General features: G+C 40.7%; 1 protein-coding gene across 1 annotated transcript; it reads left to right on the top strand.

Moving 5' to 3' along the window:
* The first annotated feature begins 222 nt into the window (after positions 1–222).
* GCLM (glutamate-cysteine ligase modifier subunit) lies at positions 223–21,015 on the top strand. Its single transcript, XM_004619938.3, has 7 exons — positions 223–697; positions 5,979–6,044; positions 8,793–8,877; positions 12,123–12,182; positions 13,287–13,489; positions 14,635–14,749; positions 19,600–21,015. The coding sequence occupies exons 1-7, from the start codon at positions 572–574 to the stop codon at positions 19,767–19,769; spliced, it is 825 nt and encodes a 274-aa protein (XP_004619995.2). The 5' UTR covers positions 223–571; the 3' UTR covers positions 19,770–21,015.
* The last annotated feature ends 4,468 nt before the right edge of the window (positions 21,016–25,483 follow it).

Genomic DNA, 25,483 nt, shown 5'->3' with positions numbered 1-25,483 from the left:
CACGCGCGGGGAGGGGAGGCCCGGAGCGCACGCGCGGGGTGGTGGCGGGAGGCGGGAGGGGGGGGGGCTGCACGCGGCGCTCGGCCTGCCGACAGGGGGCGCCCTCCCGAGCGCGGGTCCCGGCCGCCGCGCCCCGCCCCGCCGCGCCCGGCCCGGCCCTCGACGCGGGGCTTCGCCGCCGCTCGCGCGCGCGCCCGCCCGCTGCACGCCAGTGCTCCCCTCCCTCCCCGCGGGCCGCCGGCGACCCGCGTCCCATTCTCCGCCCCGCCCCGCCCCGCCGCGGGACGGGTAACGGTTACGAAGCACTTTCTGGGCGCCGATTTCTGCTTAGTCATTGTCTTCCAGGAAACGGCTCCCGCGGCGGCCAGCCGGTTCTCCCGCAGCGGCCCCCGGCGCGTCCACTCCCGGCCCGCCCGCCCGTCCCGGGCCCGAGCGCAGGCCGAGGGCGGCCCCCCACGCGCGGGGCGGCCAGCCGCGCGCTCGGCGGTCCGGTCCCGGGCGGCGCGTCCCCTGCGGACCGGCCTCCTTCCCCCGCCTGCGGCCGCGTCCCTCCCCGGCGCCGGCCGCTGCCATGGGCACCGACAGCCGCGCGGCCGGGGCGCTCCTGGCGCGGGCCAGCACCCTGCACCTGCAGACCGGGAACCTGCTCAACTGGGGCCGCCTGCGCAAGAAGTGCCCGTCCACGCACAGCGAGGAGGTGAGGCGGGCCGGGCCGCGCCGGGGCAGGTGGGAGAGGCGCGCCCTGGGCCCCGCTGCCCCCCTGCAGCCCTGGGCGGGGGGTGGGGGTGGCGGAACCGCTCCGCAAACTTGGCAGCTGCTACGCGTTCGTCCCCCCACGCCCGACCCCCGAGCTCCGCCACGGTTAGAGCCCGGGGAGCCCCAACTCCCACCCCCCGCCGCTCAGCCCTGGCTCAGAGGGTCCCGGGACCGGCCAGTGGCTCGGCCAGCCCAGCGCCCCGCGGCGGGCGCCCTCCCTGCCCTCCTCGCCGCTGTTCCGGAGAGATAAGGCGGTCGGGCCCCCGGAGGAAGGCCCGTGAAACCGGACACGTAACTTTGAGGGTCGTTGACACGGTCGCGGCTGTTGCTGGCTTTCAGGCCAAGGTCGGAGCCTCTCCCGCCGGGCTGTGGGAATCCAGCGCCCGGTTTTCTCACCCCAGATGAGTCGGCCTTGGTTTGATTGGCCCGAAGCGCATCGCGACTGTTAGGAAGCGGTAGAGATGGACCGTGGGATGATACACTTGTTCGCTGTCAACACAGCTGGTCATCCCCGCTTTGGAGGTGGTGGGGGGGACGAGGAGGGAGCCCCCCTCTGGATGGGGGGAGAATTCACGGCCAAGGCTTATGGCTGGTAGAGGAAGGTTTTGAATATCACATCACATAAAGCAAACGTTAGGAACTCTGGCCTTGGGGGAAGTTACCTGCTGATTAAACAGACCTGGACTCAGAGTGGATAATACATGATGCATTCGGGTCGTTGTGAGGGTGAAGAAAAGAGTATAGGGCTGGAGAGATACACAGTGGGTACACAGTGTGGCTGACCCGGGTTTTATCCCCCAAGCATCGCCAGGATCCCTGAGTGCAGAGCCAGGAGTAAACCCTGAGCATTGGAGAGAGTGGACCAAATAAAGAGAAAAAAAGGAGGAAAATACTTGTCAACCATACATTTGTCTCTTGTATCTGGTTTCTTGGTCAGGAAAAGAAAAGAAACCCTTCATTTAAAAAGATAAATCTCGGGGCTGGAGCCATAGCACAGCGGGTAGGGCGTTTGCCTTGCACTCAGCCGACCCAGGTTCGATTTCCAGCATCCCATATGGTCCCCAGAGCACCGCCAGGGGCAATTCTTGAGTGCAGAGCCAGGATGACCCCTGTGCATCATTGGCTGTGACCCAAAAAGCAAATAAAGAAAGAAATAAATAAACTTTTATGTTAAAAAAAAGATAAATCTCTAGCCTGTTATCAACTGTGATCATAGGGACTTTCTTCCCCTTTCTGTAAGATGTTGGTGTTACACTTTGTGGCAGATAGCATCCCTCTGGGTACACATCCTACCTGGTGTGGGGATGGCAGATGCCCTTCAGGAAACAAAAACTCTTGGCTGTAACTTTTAACTGGCATCAGAATTCCTGTTGCAGTTTATGTATAGCTTCTAGCTCATTTTCATATGCTATTTAAAGCTCCCCCGCTTGAACGTTTTTCCCAAATATAAAGATTTCTGTATTTAGTACTCGACCTTTAATTTCCTCCAGTACTGATGAGTAAATAAAACGTTGTGCATGAGTATTAATAATACTGGGCAAAATATTCTCTTATCTCTATATATAACATACTCTGAAGTAGTAGTTTTCAGAATTTTTTTAATCACATGGCCAGTAATAAATGCATTTTATCTTGTTAATCCAGTTTATAGTTCCATAAATATAACAAAGGTTTTATGTGAAGATAGTAGCTTGAACCATATGTTGTGTGTTCTAATTTCTTCTATTTTAATTTTTTAAAAGCTTGATTTCTAGACTGGGAATTGAACTCTTGCCTTGTATGTATGGAGTTGTGGGTTCAATTCCTGGCACTACTAAACAGCTACATTTGATTCCTTAAAGCAGTGATGAGTCATATCCTACAGCTTAAAAAATATTACTCCAGGGACTAATTCTGGTTTGTGTGTTTTGAGTGCTGCAGAAGAGGGACAAAACTAGGAAACATATGAAGAATATGAAGCTATGGCATTGTGGTGCAAGAAAAGTGTGATGTCATGGTTAGAGCTGAGCTTCAGATCAGAATATGCAGTTGGAAGTAGTTTGATCTCAGTGAATAAAGAAACTGAATAAATCATTCATTATTGAAAAAAATTGCACATTGAGTGGTGAGTTTGGGTACTTAAAGGATTCTTTGGTGTTTTTAAAAAGTCCTATAACCTTGACTCGGATTTTTTTTGTTTCATTTGAATTTTATGAAATCATTTTTCAAATGGGCCATTGTAGGACTATGATGCATTGTCGAGTTCTTTAAGGTTATTGAACAAGTGACCTTTATTTGGGTGGGAGGAGCTCCAGGAATTGAACTCTGCACTTCATGCAGAAGAATGTACTTTACCTCTGTGCCACCAGTTGGTCCACAAGTTGAGTCATGTTGGTATTTTTATAAACTCTTTAACAACTGCAGATCTCATAGTATACATGATGATGCTACCTTAATGATCCTATGTATGTATGATAAAAATGCGGAGATCAGAGAACAGAAAAATGTCAGGTTAATGTTCAGTCACTATAGATAACATTGGAAAGATTAAAAATCAGGGGCCGGAGGGCTAGTACAGTGGGTAGTGCTTGCTCTGACCCAGGATTGATCCCCCACATCTTGTACGGATCCCCCAGCCCCACCAGAAGTGATCCTGGAGTACCTCTGGTATGGCCTCAAAGCATAAATATATTATTTTAAATATTAAAAGTCATTAGGCTTATGACAAAGCCAATGAATTTCTAATATTACTAAAACGTGTTCCACACTTTGTCCTGACATTTTTGAGAAGCCAGGGTAAAATCATTTTAAGGAAGGGTGAATATTTTGAAAATATATCTTCTGAACTGAAGCATTCAGTATGCAGAAAAACCACCCTCCTAGAGGAAAATTTCTTGAACTTCTACCTTGATTTGAGCCAAAATTCTCCTGACAGAATTAACTTCTAGTCAGTCCTGCTTCTTCAAATTTTACTTTTTGTTTTGTAGTGCCACGGAGTGAACTCCGTCTCATACATGCATTTTACCACTGAGCTATTTTTCAACCCTAATTTTACTTCATGTTTAAAGGAGTATTGACTTTCAATTTTCCAAGGTGATTATCAGCTGAGTTTTTCCTACCAAATGTAACCTTGATTATAAACATATTTTCCATAAAAATACAAGCCTTATAAATTAAGTTCATGTGGATTATTGTGAATAGTATATAAATTATTCTGTGTATTATAAATATTACAGGTGACTATAAGTGCTAAACTGGTTGTTCCTTCAAATTGTCTATACTAAAATATAGTAGTAAAGTACCAGTATCAGTTTTAATTATAAGCAGTCATAGATCATAGAGTGAGTTCAGAAGTTTGTCATTACTAGGAAAGTGCTTTTGCAATTCAGGGACTTGCTTCTAGTTACTCGTTAATTTTTTTAATTGATTGCCTATCGAATGCAAAACTTTCTGCCCTTGGGTATTTATAAGGCAGTGGTTTCAAATTGTCCATGTTTCCCATTAGTTTTAAATAAGTTTAGTGAATCATGGGGCAATTCGTTTTTTCTTAGTAGAATAGAGGCTACTAGAATGCCTGGTGTGTAGTGAACATCAATTCATTTTTTTTAACAGTTTTTGTTATATATGTGTATATTCTTGCTCACTCTATGAATGTATGTCTGACTTTGGATCACTGTAAAATAAAATAACCCTTGAAATACACTGACCTAAGAAATGGAAGGTGAAAAGTTTAATGAATTTGCAACATACTATAATATTCATGTACTTTTTTTTGTTTATTTACAAGAAAACATTGAAGACAAGTGTTAAATGATTTACAGACTGACATGCAAGATGACGTCTAAGATATGACGATGGTGAATCTTAGGCTTTAGGGTATGGTTGAGTTATTGTGAAGCTTGTAAAGATTCAAGTTCTGCTGCCCTTAGAAACTGATTAAGAGCGAGGGATGTAGCTGTGTAGAGAATTTGCCTTGCATGTATGAGGGCCTGGGTTTGATCCCTGGCACCAAAAGAAAAAGAACAAAAGAAAACAAGTCAATAAGTCAAGGATTGGCTCTGGAGTTTAACTTTTTAATCCACAGTCGAATCTGATGTATGAGTCCCTCTGGCCATACATTAAAAATTATTTATCTTTGAGGAAAATAGCATAAGGGTTAGTGTTAATCTGTCCAAACTCCCTGGATTTGAATCCAAGTTCTTTTTTTTCTAATTTTTAAAAACTTTTTGAAAAAGAAATTTTGTTTATGAATGCTTTTTTATTTCAAAAATGTAATTAAATTTTTGGGGTTTTGTCATTTTGGGTTTTTTGTTGTTGTTTATTTGTTTGTTGTGATCATACCTGGCAGTGCTCAGGCCTTACTCCTGGGTCTGTGCTCAGAAAGCACTCCTAGTGGGCTCAGGGGATCATATGGGGTGCTGGTGATCGCACCTGGGTTGGCAAATGCAAGGCAAATGTCTTGCCCACACTATATCTCTCCAGCCCCAATTTAGTTAAATTTCCCTGGAACTTTAAAAATAATTAACTGGGCAAGAGAAATGGTTCAAAGGGCTTGAGTATGTACTTTGTCTGCTGGAGCCCTCAGTTTGATCTCTGGCATGGCATGACCCCCTGAGCACCACAGGGAACGACCCCAGAGCACCATCACCAAACCAGAGTAACCCCTCACAACCACCAGGTGAGGCCTCAAAACCAACAAACCAAAACCAAACCAAAATAATAATGGGACTGGAGAGAGAGCTCAGAGGATTGGAGCACATGCAAGGCCCCTTGGCACAGGATAGTTGATCAGGCACTGCCAAGATAGATTCCCAAGCTTGGAGCCAGGAGTGGCTCCTTCCCTCTCCCCTGCACCACGGGTTGTGGCCCAAAAATGAAAGACGAAACAAAATATACCACTTGATCCTAGGGCAAGCTCAAAGGTAGACTGCATGCCTTGCATGCAGGAGGTCCTGGGTTTGGTCCTGGGCATGCATGCGCAGCACAGAATACCCATACAAAAACAATAATTACTGCTTTCCATCAGAAGCATTTGAGAATTCAGAGTAAGACAAAAATAGCCCTGATAGGCCTACATATTTGTTGAAGAAAACAGGAACCTTGCAGAACTAAAATTCTTGTTTGTCCTGTTAACATCCTTTTTTCTACTTACCAGACTAATAAATCATTCTTACCATTGATTTACCCCCAAAAAAAGTGTTTAGAATTTAATAAACAGTTTTCAAATCACATTCTTTTTACAGCTTCGAGATTGTATCCAAAAGACTTTGAATGAGTGGAGTTCCCAAATCAGCCCGGATACGGTCAGGGTGAGTAATAAATGAATAAAGAAACTATCTCTGCTAAAGGGGAAATGTAAGTAAGTCAGCATTTCCGGAATTTTGCTAGGGAATTCAGGCTATTAGCATAAAAGACCCTATGACTAATTTGCTGTAAGGACAGTCTGACCCGCAGGCATAAGCATAAAACAGAAAACCGGACAGTGTAGTAAACACTTCATCTAGACAAGATAGCCAGCTTTTGTAAGCTTGATTTCCACCAGTTTACTCATAATGCTTAGTTCCTGTGTTTGTTTTCTCTAACAAAAGAGGGGCTATCAGATATTTTTGGTGGGTAGATGGATTTGGAAGATCACCACTCCAGTAATACATAGCCACTAAATTAAATTTTCTATTTAATTTAAAATATTTGGCTGATGAAATAGTAAAATTCTATTTCACGTTAATATACATAGTACCAGGGACCGGCAAGATTGGACAGAAGGTAGGGTGCTGGCTATGCTTGTGGCCAGCCACCATTTGATCTCACACACACTCTCTCTCTCTCTCTCTCTCTCTCTCTCTCTCTCTCTCTCTCTCTCTCTCTCTCTCTCTCTCTCTCTCTCTCTCTCTCCCCCTCTCTCTCCCTCTCTCTTTGGAATCCAGGTCTGCTAAAAGCTCATAACAAATTGCAGACTGCTTTTACCTTGTTCCTCTGAACACACTGTAAATCTATAACTGTCACGGCTAGGCAGACATTAGTATCTGTCAGTTTGTTTTTCTGAAATGACCTTTCACTATTTATGTATGACTTAAAAGTATTTATTGAGCAGTGAATGTGCCAGGCATTGTAATGTACTCAAAAATTTTGACAAAGGCTTCTTTCTTTCTTTCTTTCTTTCTTTCTTTCTTTCTTTCTTTCTTTCTTTCTTTCTTTCTTTCTTTCTTTTCTTTCTTTCTTTCTTTCTCCTTTTTGGGTCACACCCGGCGATGCACAGGGGTTACTACTGGCTTTGCACTCAGGAATTACTCCTGGCGGTGCTCAGGGGAACCAGGTGGGATGCTGGGAATCAAACTCGGGTCAACCTCGTGCAAGGCAAATAGTACCCACTGTACTATTGCTCCAGCCCCTCATTCTTTATTTTTATCTTATAAGTGTGAATTCATGTTTCTGTTCTATGTTTTATTATATATCACTTTTCTGGTAAACTATTCAGTTTTTCTTAACCTTTTTTTTTCTTTTTGGACACACCTGGTGATGCTCAAGGGGTTACTCCTGGGTCTGCACTCAGGAATTACTCCTGGTGGTACTTGGGGGATATGGGATGCTGGGGATTGAACCCAGGTCGACTGTGTGCAAGGCAAATGGCCTACCCACTGAACTAGTGGTCCAGCCCAGACTACTCATTATTATGCATAGGAATAATCCCTCTCCCCTTTAATTTTTTTGGCTTGAAGGTTACATCCAGCAGTGCTCAGGGCTTACTCCTTGCTCTCTACCCTGGGATCATCAAGGGATCAACCATAGTGGTGCCAGGGATTGAACCCGGTTGGCTGCATGCAAGGCAAATGCCTTACCTACTGTACAATATCCTTCCCGGAAGTACCCCCCCTTTCTCCCCTCCTAGGTATAGAACCAAAGATTTCACTTGGGCAAAGAAGGTGCATTACTACTGAGTCAAATCCCTGGCCTTAACTTTTTTTTGTTTGTTTTATTACACTCAAAAAAATTTTGGTTAATGTTTGTGGTTAATATAAAAAAATCTTGGGGGCTGGAGCGATAGCACAGCGGGTAGGGCATTTGCCTTGCATGCGGCTGACTTGGGTTCGATTCCCAGCATCCCATATGGTCCCCTGAGCACTGCCAGGGGTGATTCCTGAGTGCAGAGTCAGGAGTAACCCAGGTGCATCACCAGGTGTGACCCAAAAAGCAAAAAATATATATATATATATAAAAATCTTTATATGTTGTTCTCTGGAATAGATAATTTTCATTGGTTTGTTACCGAAGTAAAATTACCTACTGTGTAAGTAACTTCACATAACCCCACTCCTACCACTATTTTTGTTTGTTTGGGGGTTTATTTTTTTCTGGGGGTGGGGGGCAAACGCAGTTTGCAGGACTAGTCCTGGCTTAGTGCTTTAGGGTTTGTGCCTGGTGTTGCTTAAGAGGATTATAGTGCCAGGAATCGAACTCAGATCTCCCACATGCAAAGCATGTACTCTGCCTATTGAGCTATCTTTCTGGCTCTTCACACATCCTTGAGTAGTTAATCAAAATGCAGCACTTCTCTCCAGAAAATGGACTCACACAGCATTTAACCATTATCCCAAAGCTTAACAAACCTGTATAACAAGGCTCAACCTTTAACAACATGTTAGTACTCTCTTATTGAAGCACTTAATGGCTCCAGGCTAAAATACAACAATCTTCACACACTTTCCTCTAAGGAAACTTTTTGGATCATTTTTAGTGAATTATTGATAACAAGCAATACAATATTACTTTAGTTCTATTTTGGGGACAGGGTTTGGGGTTCAGGATGGAAACATTCGAAATGCGGTGGAAGGTGTATGGTGGTGGGATTGGTGTTCGAATATTAAATGTAATCAGTTACTGTGAGCAACTTTATAAAAATGAAATTTAAAAAAAAAGACCTGTATAGCACATCTTAGGTATAGAGACCTAATGTCTTAAACATTTTCTGTTTCTAGAGGGCTATTTTTGACATGGTAATGATCTAAGTAATCAGAAGTATTAATTTCCTATTTGTGGTATGGATTGTGTTTTTATTACAGGAGTTTCCAGATGTCTTGGAATGTACTGTATCTCATGCAGTAGAAAAGATTAACCCGGATGAAAGAGAAGAAATGAAAGTTTCTGGTAATGTCCAGCCTCTCCAATTAATTCTGTTGTAGTGAAATTGTGTCAGGCATGGAAATAAGAGTTTCTTTGCTTCTGGCAAAAAGCAACTCAGTGTAAAAAGTACAAAATTTTGGAAATGTAAATATTCTATTTTAACATAATTTTAATGTCAACTCAAAGAGGGAGTTATAGGAGGTCAGCATTAACTAATTCAGTCCAGCCAGTTCAGGCATGTTCACTTCACTGTTTACCAGCTTAGTCGTGGATTTTTTTCTGCTGGACTTCAGCAATAGGAAGATTCAGGGAGAAGAAATGGAAAGAAAAGGGTTAAACAGATGCATCCCTATTTTATAGATGCTTATGCTGAGGATCAGAGAGATTAGCTGATTTGTTAGCTCAAGATTTTATCAAGCAGTAATTCGCACACCCAGAAATTTCAATGTAGTTCAAGCTTTTGATGACTATACTGGTGCCCACTTGAGCAAATCGATGAGCAATGGGGTGACAGTGACATTGCTGACTATAAGTTAAGGGCAAAACTAGCCAGTCTTCTACAAAGCAGTAGCTACTCAAGGCATCTGTTGAACAGGTATATTTTCTTGAGGCCACAGGGAGACTACTTCCACTAATCTCTCTGATCCTCAGCATAAGCATCTATAAAATAGGGATACATCTGTTCACAACTTCTATGTAAGTTAGATGTAATAACAAGAGAAGAACTGGAGGCTGGAGCGATAGCACAGCGGGTAGGGCATTTGCCTTGCACGCAGCCGACCTGGGTTCGATTCCCAGCATCCCATATGGTCTCCTGAGCACTGCCAGGAGTAATTCCTGAGTGCAGAGCCAGGAGTAATCCCTGTGCATCACCAGGTGTGACCCAAAAAGCAAAAAAAAAAAAAAAAAAAAAAAACAAGAGAAGAACTCTGTTGAGCATAACAACTTACTATTTATTACTATTAACCCTTATTAACCATGTCATTTTTATTTTTGTTTCTGTCACAGTGGTAGTTATTGAGTGGTAATTCTCTCTCTCTCTCTGTGTGTGTATATATATATATATATATATATATATATATATATATATATATATATAAAACACTGCACTATAGCACTGTCATCCCGTTATTCATCTATTTGCTCGAACGGGGATCTGTAGCGTCTCCATTGTGAGACTTGTTGTTACTATTTTTGGCATATCGAATACGCCACAGGTAGCTTGCCAGGCTCTGCCCTGCAGGTGGGATACTCTCGGTAGCTTGCTGGGCTCTCTGAGAAAGACGGAGGAATCGAACCTGGGTCAGCCACGTGCAAGGCAAACGCCCTACCCCTGTGCTATTGCTGCAGTCCATATATATATCTCCCTCCCTCCTTTCCTCTCCTCTCTCCCCCCTCCCTCCCTCCCTTCCTCCTCCCAGCCCCCCCCTTTCTCTCTCTCTCTCACTAATTATAGTAACTGTCATTTATTGAGTCTTGCTTTGTACCAGGCACTGAACTGGGCTCTTTATGATTACATTTGCTAATATAATTCTTAAAACTGTAGAATAGGTCTATTATAAATGATTTGAAAGTTGTTAGCAGCCAGTAAGTAGTTAAGCAGGAATCCATCCAGGTTTGTCTGACACCAAACCCATTTCTCTCTATGAATTGCACACTGCTGCTTGTGTTTAGAAAGGAAATAAAAGCAACATTTTTTCCTGTGGTTCTGTGGTGCGCATCCCTCTTGGCTGGGGCTCTCACAGTTTCTGTCCTCAGTTTCTGGAGTGCTTGAGATTTTTGTTGTTGTTTGTTTGTTGTTTTGGCAATGCTCAGGGCGTAATTAACCCTGGCTCTGTGCTCATGGATCATTCCTGGCAGGGCTCTGGAGACTATCTGGGGTCTGAGGGATCAAAATCAAGTAAGTTGCATGCACAATTCACTCCCTGCCCGCTGTACTATCTCTCCAGCCCCGAGATTTTTGATAAGTATCAAAATTCTTCCCATACAATAATGTTCCTCTCTGCCTTTATTTTCCTGAGAGAGAGAAGACCATTATCAGAAACCACTAATTTATGCTTACAGGGAGTCAATGATGGGGAGGGTTTTCACAGTTTATTCATAGTTGCTGAGTTTGCACTGAAGTGTGTAGATGGACTCTCACCTGCAGGGGAAGCCAAGGTGCTTCTCAATGGAGAAGTCTGTGGGAAAGCAGTGTTTAGGCCGCGTGTCTTCCAGCAGGAGAAAGGAGAGGACACATATGAGACTAACAGGAATGGCATTGTTATGTGCTGAAATGGCAGATGCTTTACATAAGGGTCTCCTTTCCTTAGTCCTTTTTTCTCTACGTTCCTGGTACTTTGACTTTTTCTCTCCTATTCCACTTGTCTGTCAGTGGGCTAAATTCACATATTTGAACAGTGGCTTATAAGAGGTAAAGAGGTATATACAAAATTAGTTTAAATCAAGGCAAATGTTTAATCTTTATTTATTTAACTAATTTATTTTTGCTTTTTGGGTCACACCCAGTGATGCACAAGGGTTACTTCTGGCTTTGCACTCAGGAATTACTCCTGGCGGTGCTTGGGGACCATATGGGATGTTGGGAATTGAACTTTGGGTCAGCTGCATGCAAGGCAAATGCCCTACCCACTGTACTATCTCTCTAGCCCCTATGTGGATGGCTTTATGTAATAAAATTTTTATATCCCTGTGCATTATAAATTCATCTACTTTTTAAAAATTAGATCCCTGGGCATCGGGCATCACTGAGTGACCAAAAAAAAAACCCAGTAGAAATAGAAAATGTTTATGCACTGCTTCATATGATGAAGAACTGAAAGGAAATGTCTAAAAAATTATTGTATAAGATAGAATTTTGATTCTGCGGCGTACCCCCACCCCCCAACCCCCCCCCACACACACACCATTTTCTTGTATTTCAAAGCAATTTTTAGTTAAAATAGATTTTAGTTTATAGGGAAAAGTAAGATGTCTCATTAATGCCTCATTTTTCAAAAGTATGTAAGTTGAATAATTTAAATCTTATGCCTATCTGACCTGCATTCTGAAAAATAAGAAACTAATTTTGCTCCTTTTTTGACAAATACTTGTTGACAGTATATAATTTTAAAAAACTTTTATGTCTTAGAATGAAAGCTATAAAATTATGCCACTAGAAAAGGAAATATGTTCAAGATCATCAGCATTTTAGTACTATTGCAATGTTAATACTATATAACAGAATGTTACTCAAATGTAGTAATCAGTATTTTGTTGTTGTTATGCAGCAAAACTGTTCATCGTAGGAACGAATTCCTCATCATCAACTAGAAATGCAGTTGACATGGGTAAGCGGAAATTGAACTTTTTAGTCTTCATAGTAGACATCAGTGAGGTGACTTTGGGGAGGTGGGTTGGGGCCACACCTGGCAGAGCAGTAGGCTGCTTTGGGCCCTGTGCTCTTGATCTGCTCTTGCAGTGCTCAGGGTTCTGTCCCATTCAAGGCAAGTACCTTAACGCCTATATTTCACGAAGTCTGTACATTCAGTTTTCGTAAGTCTCAAGTGGAGATGTTACTGGCGCCCGCTCAACGGGAAGACAAGTGATACAAGTGAAGTGACAAGTCTCAGGTGTATTTGCTATGGCTATTAATTAAAGAATGTCAGGTCAGCGTTCTTGTAATTATCCCAGTGAGATACTAGTGAACAAGTTGAGCTAGAGAAGAAAAAGTTATGATTATAAGGAAAGCTACAAGAAATCCTGGGGTTGGGGGGGCTGGAGTGATAGCATAGCGGGTGGGGCGTTTGCCTTGCATGCGGCCGACCCGGGTTCAAATCCCGGCATCCCATATGGTCCCCGAGCACCGCCAGGAGTAATTCCTGAGTGCAGAGCCAGGAGTAACCCCTGTGCATCTCCAGGTGTGACCCAAAAACAAAAAAACAAAACAAAACAAATCCTGGGGTTGGGCCAGGGAGATGACTGTCAGGGCTAGAATCAGGCTTTCCAAGCAGGAGCCCCACGTTCCATCCCTGGCACTGTATGCTTCTCCCAAGCACTACTGGATGTGGGCTCCATCCCTATCCCCTGCTGTAAAATAATAATAATAATAATAATAATAATAATAATGATAATAATAATCCTGGAGCCCAGGAAACAAGGGTTAGCAATCCCCATGAGCTCCCTAGAAAGCAGGGAGGTCAAATAAACCCACTTGTCAGCTGTCCAGAGCCAGTAGATGGATGGATCGGTATTTATTCATTTTTTAAAAGATAGAAATATTGTAAATGACACAATCTTGTAAATGAAAATGTTTCTAAGTGATGAGATGAAATGATTTGTTATATCGGATCCTAACGAGCCGTACGTCAGAGTTCAACAGGATACTTCAAGGATACAAGAAACACTGGTCCTTACTGTGTAAATGTTTGTCTTCCTGTTTTTCTTCACACCAGCCTGTTCAGTCCTGGGAGTGGCGCAGCTGGATTCTGTAATCATTGCTTCACCTCCTATTGAAGATGGAGTGAACCTGTCACTGGAGCATTTGCAGCCTTACTGGGAGGAATTAGAAAATTTAGTTCAGAGCAAAAAGATTGTAGCTATAGGTACCTCTGATCTCGACAAAACACAGTTGGAGCAGCTGTATAAATGGGCACAGGTAAAGGACCCCTGGTGTGTGAACACATAAAAGCACAGCTTCAACAGTCTTGGCTGCACAGTTGGGCAGCAGACATGCAGGACTCTTCACGGCGGGGTGGCGGTTCCAAACATGGGGCAGTTTTTTCCCACAAATCCTTTTATTGGACTATGACCAGTTAATTTGATACATTCACACGTTGTGATTGCCACAGTAGCCATAATTAGCACCTCCGTACACATGACATACTTTGCCTTTCTTGCTTGTTGGGATAACTAAGTTCTGTTCCTTTAGCAAGTTTGATGATTATAATACAGTTTTGTCTCTATTCACTATACTGTGCATTTGATCTCTAGGGTAAATGTGGAAATTTAGATGCAGGCATTATCTAAAGTACTGGATTATTTTTCAAATATATGTTTTGGTCTTAGAACGAGTACAGGAGGTAAGGTGCTTTCCTAATCTCTATCTGATTCTTCTTCCTTTGTCTCTTCTCTGTTCTCTGTATCATCTTTATTCTCTATTCTCTTCTCCTATTCTTCTCTTTTTTCAAAGTGTGTCTGATTCATAATCAAGTTTTGTATTGTAATTATTTATCTTTTGTACTTGATCCTTTTTACCTTTAAGATTTATTCCTAGTTGAAGATTTAGCTCAAAAGATTTGATCCCACCACTGAAAAACAAACAAAACCCTTTGTTGCTGGAACCAATACCCTTAGAATCATGTTTGTTTCCAAAACCACCTGTATTAGGTTAGAGGTTCTAGTAATTTTTTTTCAAGTGTAGTACTATAATAACTTTTCTTCTTCAACTAGAATTATTTTTCCTTTTCCTGATATAATTAATATGGATTAGAAAACTATATGTAGTAATTCTATTTCTGTAAGTGTATTTAATAAAATTTCAAGGGTTTTCTTTGGTGTAGGGGTACAGGTGTTGGATCTTTCCTGGTGGTGCTCAGGCACTACTTGTGGGGTCATCCTTGTGCTGGGCTCAAAGTGGGATCAGCTGCATGCAAAGCAAATGCCTTAACCCCGGTACTGTCTCTCTGACCTCTTAACCTTCTACGTTTTATAGTACATGTTTTATACGTTTAAAATTTAGGATTCATTACTTTTGATGTTTTGCATTAATTGGCGATATCATGGTTTTATTTTTATTTTTAGGTAAAACCAAATAGTAACCAAGTTAACCTTGCCTCTTGCTGCGTGATGCCACCTGATTTGACTGCATTTGCTAAACAATTTGACATACAGCTATTAACTCACAATGATCCAAAAGGTATGCTTGGCATTTTTATTTATAAATTGATTATCTTATAAGAAGCTGCTTGTTAAACGTCAGTTTTTAATTGTTTACAGTGATAAGGGTTGAAGTGATAGCACAGCAGGTAGGGCATTTGCCTTGCACAGCCAACCCGGGTTCGATTCGTCCGTCCCTCTCAGAGAGCCCGGCAAGCTACCGAGAGTATCCTGCCCGCACGGCAGAGCCTGGCAGGCTACCTGTGGCGTATTCGATATGCCAAAAACAGTAAAAATAAGTCTCACAATGGAGATGTTACTGGTGCCCGCTCGAGCAAATCGATGAACAACGGGACGACAGTGCTACAGTGCTTACAGTGATAAATACTTAAATCTAGAACTATTTTTAAATGGTTGATTCAAAACATGTGTGAGTATATTTTCAGAAAACTTTAATTTTTGTCTTTGTACCAGTGGGAAGAAAAGTGAAATGATCATAGCTGAACATATGGTGTGTGAAGGTTTATAAATATTAAGCTATGCAGCAAATACTCTTTTTGTTTTTATTGGTTTGGGGTCACACCTAGCAGTGCTGAGCAATTATTCCTGACACGGTGCTGGGATCACCCAGTGGTGGCTAGAGGAACTTGCAGTGCTGTGGGTTGAACTTGGACATCCAGCATACAAAGCATGTGTTCAGTCTGCTGAGCTATCTTATCTCTTTGGGTCAAAAAAGGTATTTTAAGATATTCTAGTGTAAGGACTAGAGAAATAGTACAGTGGATAGTAGGGTGCTTGCCTTGCATGTGGCCGGCCTGAGTTTGATCCCCATATAGTGCCCCATTTAGTTCCTCAACTAAACCAGGAATAAGCCCTGAGCACTACTGGATGTGGTCCCCAAATCAAAAAACAATAACGATATTTAGGATAAGGGAGTAGATCATTGGCAGAGCACAAGTTTTACATATGCAAGGCCTTGCATATGATCCTCAACATACAAAAAGATATTTTAAGTAAACAGTATATATGATATTGTTTAGAACAGTAGGACAGCAAATAGTACACCAATGAGCTACTGAATTAAAGAGCATAAATGTCTGGAAAATGAGTCAGATAAAATTTAATTTAAAACTTAGACATTTTAGGATAGGTAATTGATACCTATTTGATTAATCATTACTATCAAGTCTTATGTTTGGTGTTAAACATTCTTTGATTAACGAATGACTTTCCTACCTTCTGCAGAATAAATTTTTACCAACATTTTGCAAAATAACTAGTGTTATAAATAGCTAGCTGGGAAGAAAATATTTAACACTTTGTACTATTTATCTTGAGTCTACTCCTGTCTCTTTTTTTTGTTGTTTTTGTTTTGTTGTTTTATGTTCTTTTTTTTTAAGGACTATGTAGCAATGGTCATATAACCAAGTATAAAAGAAAATAAAGCTATATTACAGACTCTAAATAACAGGTCAAGAAAGCCAGCATCTAGGCTTAAGAAAAACTATCGCTAATAGAAAATCCTGTCTCATTTTATCTTGTTCTTTCATGGGGTGAGAAGGAGTTTACCTAATAAACAGGCTAAATGAAATGGTGTATTTGGTGTAGTGGATATGGGAAAGTCTTGTGAAAAGTTTAAATTTTTATGACATTTTTGTTTGTTTTGAGACAATACCTGTTCAGGGATTACTCCTGGCTCTGCACTCAGGAATCACTCCTGTCAGGCTCGGGGGAACATGAGGAATGCCAGGGATGGAACCTGGGTTGGACCTTGTGCAAGGCAAATGCTGATGCATTGTATTATCTCTCCCGCTGCTCCATGACATTTTTGTTTGTTTGTTTTTTGGGTCACACCTGGCGATGCACAGGGGCCACTCCTGGCTCATGCACTCAGGAATCACTCCTGGTGGTGCTCAGGGTACCATATGGGATGCTGGGAATCGAACCCGGGTCGCCCACGTGCAAGGCAAATGCCCTACCCGCTGTGCTATCGCTCCAGCCCCTCCATGACATTTTAATACCAATTTTAGTCTAACAAATATTAGAGGAAATTATGTTCTATAGACAACTCCTGGAGTAAGCATTCAGCTTTTACTTCCATGTCTTAAAAAAGTGGCAAGATATGATGACTTGATTCCACTTATTTTCAGCATAGTTACAGTAGCCTCTGAAGAATATATGTTGCTTATTGGTATTAGCAGTGGTCTTCATTTTCATTTTTCTGCTTTCCCATAGAGAGAGGAGGAAGAGTTATATAGTTATTTCCCCTTAAATGACAGTCATTTTGCTTGATGCCTCAGAGAGTTGATCTTTAATATAGCCAATTAAAGTAGGCATTTTATTGATGAGCAAACAGGGCTTCAGAATTTAGGAAGCTAGCCAAGATCAATCAACTGACTTTAAATTTTAATTGTCTATATGTTGGTAGATAGTATATCATATTTCTGTTTATTTTGGCAAGGCTCCTCCAACAGTAATCATTACAAGCAGCTGATGGATGAACTTGTATCCTATTCTCTCTCCACATAAAAAAATAAAATTATTCTTGTTACAGGACGAAAGGAAAAGACTAAGGTGGCTAGTATTTGTTTTCATATTATCTAAATTTTGACTTACAGAGTATGTGCTAATAGTATATGATTATTATGGGAAAGTAAATATATTGCATATATATTAAGAGAAAGCAGATATAATTTTTTTTGGTATATTTTGTATTACTGGTATACTTTTTGGGGGAGGGGGGCTGTTTGTTTGCTTGTTTTTGATTTTTGGGTCACACCCTGCAATGCTCAGGAGTTACTCCTGGCTCTACACACAAAAATTACTGCTGACGATGTTCAGGGGATTGAACCTGTGTTGGCTGCATGCCAGGCAAATGCCATACCTGCTGGACTATCACTCCAGCCCTTTTTTAAAAATTATTATTATTACTGGTATACTTTGATACTTGGTTGTCTCTCCGATTTGAATTCTAAACCTTTCTATTAGAATATATAGAAAGGCTGATTTTGCATAAACCATTAATCTTCAGAAATGTTGATCTATAGTAAGCATTCTTCTAAAGAGAAGATTTCTCATGCTTACTGATTTTAAAGAGTTAGCATACTCGAGGAACTAGAGAGATAGTACATCAAGTAAGGTGTTTATCTTGCATGCAGATAACCCAGATTCAATCTGGGACCCCATATGGTCCCCCAAGCACAGCCAGGAGTAATTCCTGAGTGCAGAGCCAGGAGCAAGCCCTGAACATCACTGGGTTTGGCCCCAAAACAAAAAACAAACAAGAAGAGTTAATATACTTAATCAAATGTATGTAGTTAGTGATGGGAAAATGAGTCAAAGAGCTAGAGCACATTCTTTTTATGCAGAAAGCTCAGACTCCAATTCCCAGCTGTAATTGGTTCCCTGAGTACTATGCAGAAAGTAGCTCCCTCTCCCCCCACCACTGCCGGGACTATACCCCCCCCAAAAAAGTATGTAGTTAATAAATAACATAGTTCTCTGGTTTTGTGGCAGTTGTTAAATTTTTAAGCAATTAGATTGTTAAGCATTTAACTTTATTGTTACCTAAAAATAGAACTTTGTTTCTAAGTCTGCTGAAGGCTTACCTATGTTCCAAAATTCTCTTATCCTCAGAAAGGGTTTATTATTCTTTAGCCTCTAAGTTGTGGTAACTGTGGAAGTAGTCAGGATCAAAGGATACTGATGATGCTGACTTTAGAACTTTCTCCTTTTGATTTGTTGCTTCCCACCCCTAACGCCCATTAAATCTAATCTCATTCCCTCAGGTCCTCTTCTCAGTTAGAAAGTCTAATAAAAGTGAATCCACATTAGTGTTACTTTTCCAAAGAAACACCTGCATTTTGCTAATTAAACCACCATTAACTAGTGGTCTGATCTTGGGTAAACTGTTGATGTCTCTACCTCAGTTTCCCCATGGAAAGGAAAATATATATCTTACAGGGTTATGATATGTATTACATGTGCTCAGACATGTAAAGTACTCAGAAAAGTGCTTGCATTAACAGCCAACATATAGTGCGTTTCTCTTGCTGCTTTTCCAGTGGTGCAGCAGTTCACCTGGGGTAGGTGGGTCCTGTGCGTGCCACCAAATTGCACTGTCTATAGGCAGCCTTTTAGTCACTACCTGTTAGGTCAGTCATGACCTCAGTGGAAGCTTTTCAATTCAGTTGGTTAAACAGATTAAACCTTGAGAATAGAAGGTGAAATAAGTAAATCAAACTACAGTAAGATTTCCAGATTTGTAGAGAGAGCAAAGACTGATTGGATGGGACTACAGGCAACTTTCCAAAAAATTTTCTTTGTACCATCCTGTATTCGTCCTGGCTATACTTTAGGATTTACCTGGAACTGGCTAGAGAGATAGCTCAGGGGCCTGAACACATGCTGGGCATGCAGGAGGCCCGGGCTCCAAGCACTGTCACCTCTGACCGTCAACCCTGAGCCTTTAGCACTGCCAGATGTAGTCCCGTAAAACAAAAACAAAAGAATTTCTGGAGGTCCTTAAAACAAAATACCCAGACTCCACTTAACAGGAATTACGAATGAAATAAGCTGGGGAACCAGTGTATGTATTTTGTAAAAAACAAAACATATATAATTTATATGTATATATAATTTTATACTATATATATTATACACATGCAGTTTGGGCTGTGCTCATGACTTATTCCTGACTCTGTGCACAGGGATCACTCTTGGCAGAGTTTGGGGAACCATAAAGGGGTGCTGGGGATCAATCCCAGGTCGGCCTTGTGCAAAGGCCACTTGCTTGTCTTGCTTGTATTTAAATACTCACCTGCATAGTGAAGGGCTTTTGTTTCCATAGTTGACACTTTGGGTTTTCATGTGTTCCTTTTTTTCTTAAAGAACTGCTTTCGGAAGCAAGTTTCCAAGAAGCTCTCCAAGAAAGTATCCCTGACATCCAGGCCCAAGAGTGGGTGCCCCTGTGGCTGCTGCGCTATTCCGTCATTGTTAAAAGCAGAGGAATCATCAAATCGAAAGGCTACATCATCCAGGCTAAACGAAGGGGCTCCTAACTGCAGTCAGCATCATCACCTCCCAGTCCTATTTTCCCTGAATATACGTAACAATTGAGATAGGTAAAAAAATCTAATAACTGCCTACATGTGGTATCACCGAGGCGGGTGTTTCTCAGTGATAGCTGACATATGTTACTGTCAAGTTTTGAATAATTTTCTTGCCTCCACATCACTCACACGAACCTCTGTATTGTTTCCATTAAACTATTGTTTTCTAATTGAAATTGTCTATAAAGAAAATACTTGCAATATATTTTTTTCCTTTATTTTTATGACCAATAGAAATCAAGTAAATTTGTTGGCTATATATCAGGGTAATGTATATACACTTTTTTATTTCCAAAAATACCCATTAATTGCTTCTTATTCTATAGAATGAGCAATTTAATTACATTTGTTAAAACTGAAATACTGGAAGATATTTTTCTTGTCATTGGTTAGATGATTATATACCAGAGTTAACTGAAGTAGCCGGGTTCTACTAGTAGTGTAAATAAAAATGTACTTCTTCAATAACATGAATGGAAACTTAACATTTTTTTACGTGTCCTTACTAGTATTTTACTATCATGATTTAGCCTTGTATTCTTGTGCTATATTTTTCTGCTCTTATTTACAAAGACATACCAAAGTAAATCTGAAAAAATCAGAAATTTAGAAATTATTGCTTGGGGGCTTTATGAAGGCATTATCATCAATAGATTTTTTAAAAATTATCCATCCTTAATATTTTTCTACTCATTTAAAAGTATTTCATAAGAATTGAGCATTTTCTATGTGTTCTGCACATACTAGGTAATGTGTGGGCTTTAGAGAGCAGAGGCAGTACGGAGCCAGAGGTTAAAGTCAAATAAATAAAATTTGTGATTTTCATTCCTCACTAATAATTGACTACAAGGGGCTGAAAGCCAGAAAAGGAATGAAAACAACTTTTAATTCAGGAACAATGATATCTATATAAATAACTTTGAGATATGAACTTAACTCCTTCAAAATAAAAGTATAGCGCTTGAAGAAACTTTAGATCATTTAGTATAAGTCCTCCTTGGTTTAAGAATCAGAAAATAGGGGGCTGGAGCGATAGCACAGCGGGTAGGGTGTTTGCCTTGCACGCGGCCGACCCTGGTTCGATTCCTAGCATCCCATATGGTCCCCTGAGCACCGCCAGGGATAATTCCTGAGTGCAGAGCCAGAAGTAACCCCTGTGCAACGACAGGTGTGACGCAAAAAAAAAAAAAAAGAATCAGAAAATAGGCCGGGAAAATAGCCCCAACAGCTGAAGCACATACTTGGCACGCAGGAGGCCCAGGTTCAGTCCCCAGCACTGCATGATCCCCTAGCACCACCAGGACTGACTCTCAAACACCGAGTTAGGAATAGACCTTGAGTAATACCCAGGGGCTTCCCCCTGTTGAGAGAGAGAGAGAGAGAGAGAGAGAGAGAAAGAGAAAGAGAAAGAAAACAAAAAATAAAATAGCAAATATATTAACTATGACCTTTGATAGATATTTCCTTAATTTCACAATTTTGTATTTATAGCTCAAATAGTTTGAAAAAATATTTTAAATTTTCATATAGTCTCATAATAGGGCACCTGCCTTGCATATATGAGGCCCTGGGTTTGATCCCTTGTATTGAAAATAAAAATCTCTTGAATCTCAGCAAAAATGAATTCTTTCCCACTACCCAGTTTTGCAGATTAAGGAACTCAAAATAAGTACTCTAGACTCTTCCTATCTTAGGGTTTTTTATAATTACTGGCTGAATTATTTGATGATTAAAATTATAATATGAAGGCAAATAATTTTCTTGCTAAACCTTATTTAGATCCTGAGCTTCCTAAAGCCTTATGTAGTTTTTGTATTAATTTTATCTGATGTTATGAAATTAGTAGTTAATTTTTAACTAGGATTATATAAATGCACAATTTTTCCATATAAATCTTTAAACAAATACTCATTTTAATTTAAGCCTATACATTGAATTGATCAGTATATTGAGGGAACTGGGGAACTCTTTCAAAACCCTGGACTTCAAAATGGATTGTTTAAAAGGTTATTCTTGAAAGTGTGTGTAGGGGGAATGTGAAAGTATCCAAACTTCAGCAGGAGCTTCTTGACAAAGAAGCAAGATTGTAGATTTATTTTATGAAGATGATCCTGTAAGGAACTTTTACATTTTTTTTTAACTTCTCTACATTAAATTTCTGTTACTGAATAACCTTTGAAAAAAAATGGGGCATGGGTCTCTATATTTTTCAAGCTGGTTTCACAACTTTTTTCATGAATTTATCAGAATATTGTCCATATTTTTCAAATATTTAAGGACCTAATGTTTAAAAAGCCATAAACAAAGAACAGTAATATGACTAAATAGTTGCTTAAAGTTTAAATAGTTGCTTAAAGTTGAATGCTAAATTACCAGGAATGTATGTAACAGATGATTTTTCTAAGGAGATGGGTTTCTGTTTATCCAAGGTAGAAAGCATTTATTGAATTGTTTTTTCCAGTAAACATGAAAAGAAGCTGCAGCTTGCTATTGCATTTCTGAAATACACTGACGCCTTACTTTTAACACACTGTACTGTAACATGGAATTTGTTATGTGATGCATTTATCTTAAATTCCCATTTAAGAAATTATAGTCACCAGAAAGACAAAGATGTTTTTACAAAATATGTTCATATGGTGTAAATTCTGAAGACCACATTTTGCCAATGTGCTTATAAAGGATCTGTTTAAAAATGGCCAGAGTTAGAACTGAAATCTCAAAGAACAGGTGATTCTGTTTCAGTTCTCACAATCACTTGGACAACTCTGTGTGGAACAGAAAATAAAATTAGTTGACTTTGGATGAATGGCTTTGAGTTTTCCATTCCAGAGCCAAGTAATAATTAAAATAGCATCTGTTTTTAGTGATAAAGGTCTGAGACTCTTTTAATTACTGTCTTTTTATAACAGATTTTCTTCCTAATTTTTTCATCCAATATTTTCAATATTGGGGACAGTAAGGAGTTGATATGCTTGTAATATATTGGCCAACAATTCATCTCCTTGCCAAATGCACATTTAGAGAAATTTAGAAAATTTTAACCATTTGTGTCTTCATACTCAAATATACCAGTTTATGATCATAAATCTGTTTTTCCTTCCTAGTTAACTTACTAATGTACCAAACTTATAAAACTTTTCCCATAAAGTTGGTGGTGGGATATTGGTTTTATTTCTGAAATATATATAAGATAACTTAAATTTTTTACATTTTTTAGAATTAGAAATATACTTAGAAGGGACGTATTTTAATTAAGTAATTCTACTTTTATGCATCTGTAGTGGCCAAATATAAAGCATTACATGTTTATAATAGTTTTAAATTTGTCTATATTATGAATTTAGTGTGTGAAATTGTATGTGTAGTAATTTCAATGGTTGGAAGGATCCTGAAACATTATATATATATTTTTAACTACTTCATCTCAGACTGGGTATGATTTAAAATAAAGTATGGATAACTTTAAATATCCAAGCCATAAAGCTATTTACACAGTCAGCGAAGATTTACTGAATGCCTCCTACATGCCAGACACTGCAAGGTGCGTGAAGGTAGAGATGAAAAACAACCCGTCTTCAAGAAGCTTATCACTGGGAGGAGGAGAGAGACAATATATATGTGAAAAGAGCATGAAAGGCTGCATTTGTAGAAGTAGATGTGAGCAGAGATGGGGCTCTGTGGGAAGGGAACGGGGTTGAATTGCAGTAGCAGGACAAAGTCCTGACGAAATTAGTCTTAGAAAAGAAATCAGAAGCACAGGTAGGGACTCCAGGCAGAGGCTGTTGTTTGCCTAGTGTGTTCATAGGCAGTGAATGATAGAGTTTGTATGTAAACGTTAGGAATTGAATAAGGACATTTCAAGAGTTGGTCGATATCATAAGATAATGACTTCTGCTGAATAGATTGGGCTGAAAGAGACTAGAACTTGCCAAACTACCCTAAAGTGTCAGGATGGCTCAAAAGGTCATTTTTAAACAATTATTTGTTTAAACAATTACAGTACAGCTGTACTGTCCAAGGTGTTTCACTACCAGAGAAGTCAAACGAAACATTTATATGTATCCCTCAGCAATGAATAAATGGATTAAAAAGTCACAAGATGTTGGTGTGTTTGTTGACCCACTTTTCTAAGAATGTTCATATATTGCAACACACGATTTATTTTTCTCATTCCCTGCCCTCTCCCCCTTTTCTTTTTGTTGTTAACACTGTTGTGATGGGATGGCTGGGGATTGAACACTCAGGGCTGTGGGACTTGCAGTACCTTGAGCTTTGGTGCCTGGAAGGGTGGAGGGGGATGTCACACATCAGGTTGTGGTGTGCTCACACACCTAGCAATGGTGCTCACCAAGGTTTGTGCTCCTTTTAATTGTGCTTGCACTTTTTTCCCCTGTAGGTCACACTCTTGGCTAAAGCACACAGGTATGGCTGTGGGGCTTAGCTGGGTTCTCTGTGCTCCACCAGGAGTCACACCTTTTTTGATGGTGCTTACACAAGGCTATGGTCTGGGTAGAAATTGCTTGGAGCACTGGTGATGGCAGGCAGCAGAGCTACCAGGCTCCTACCTGGCACACATGGGACACTGAGGATTTGAACTCAAGACCATATGCTTACAAGGCAGACACACTTGGGTACTAGACTGTTCCTCTGAGACCCACAGGGCACATTTGGGCTGTGCTCTTGTTTCCCCTGTTTGCTCAGTCAGTTGATTCTTGCATCCTACTCTACTTAAGTTCACTCTTTTATTCAGTATGTTTTTAGTAATTATTTTGCCCCAAGCCTTTGGGCACTTTCAGGATCCTGTTTGTCTAGAAATGTCTATTTTGTTCTCAATCTAAAATGATTATTTGACTTTACGAAATTCAAAGGTTTCCACTTTGCCTCAGCAGCTTGCAGATGCTATTCCATTAGCTTCCCAGCTGATGAAAAGCTGGATTTCCTTTCCCAGAAATAATGTCTTTTCCTCTGGTTGATTGAGTTTTTTTTTCTCTTTTTGGGTCACACCCAGCGATGCTCAGGGGTCACTCCTGGCTCTGCACTCAGGAATTACCCCTGGCTGTGCTCAGGGGACCATATGGGATGCTGGGAATCGGCCACGTGCAAGGCAAACGCCCTACCCACTGTGCTATCACTCCAGCCTCTGTTTTCATTTTTAAGGTGAATTTTTCAATTTATTTTCCTGTGTAGGGAGTTAAAATTGGCTGCAAACTGCAAAACTTTATTTTGTTTTTGGTTTTTGGTTTTGGGCCACACCAGTCGTGCTCAGGGTTACATTTTTTTTGCTTTTTGGGTCAAACCCAGCAAAGCTCATGAGTTACTTCTGGCACTACACTCAGGAATTACTTCTGGTGGCCTGGTGGTGCTTGGGGGATCATATGGGGTGTCCGGGGTTTATCCTGAGCTGGCTGTGTGCAAGGCAAATGCCCTTCCCACTGTACTACTGCTCTGGCCCCACTCAGGGTTCCTCTTGGTTCAAGAGTACCAGTGCTCTGGAAGACTATGCAGTAGTAGGAATTGAGCCCAGGTCTCCCACATCCCAAACATTCACTTGGCCTTTTGCACCATCTGCAAAACTTCTCTTTGATTTTGGTTTCATCTGGTTTGGAGCCCATACTTGGCAGCACTCAGGGATCAGTCCTAGGGATTGAATTGAGTTCATG

Source organism: Sorex araneus, chromosome 5 (genome assembly GCF_027595985.1).
Source record: "Sorex araneus isolate mSorAra2 chromosome 5, mSorAra2.pri, whole genome shotgun sequence".
Classification (NCBI taxonomy): Eukaryota; Metazoa; Chordata; class Mammalia; order Eulipotyphla; family Soricidae; genus Sorex; species Sorex araneus.
This window is presented reverse-complemented; position numbering and strand designations above follow the sequence as displayed.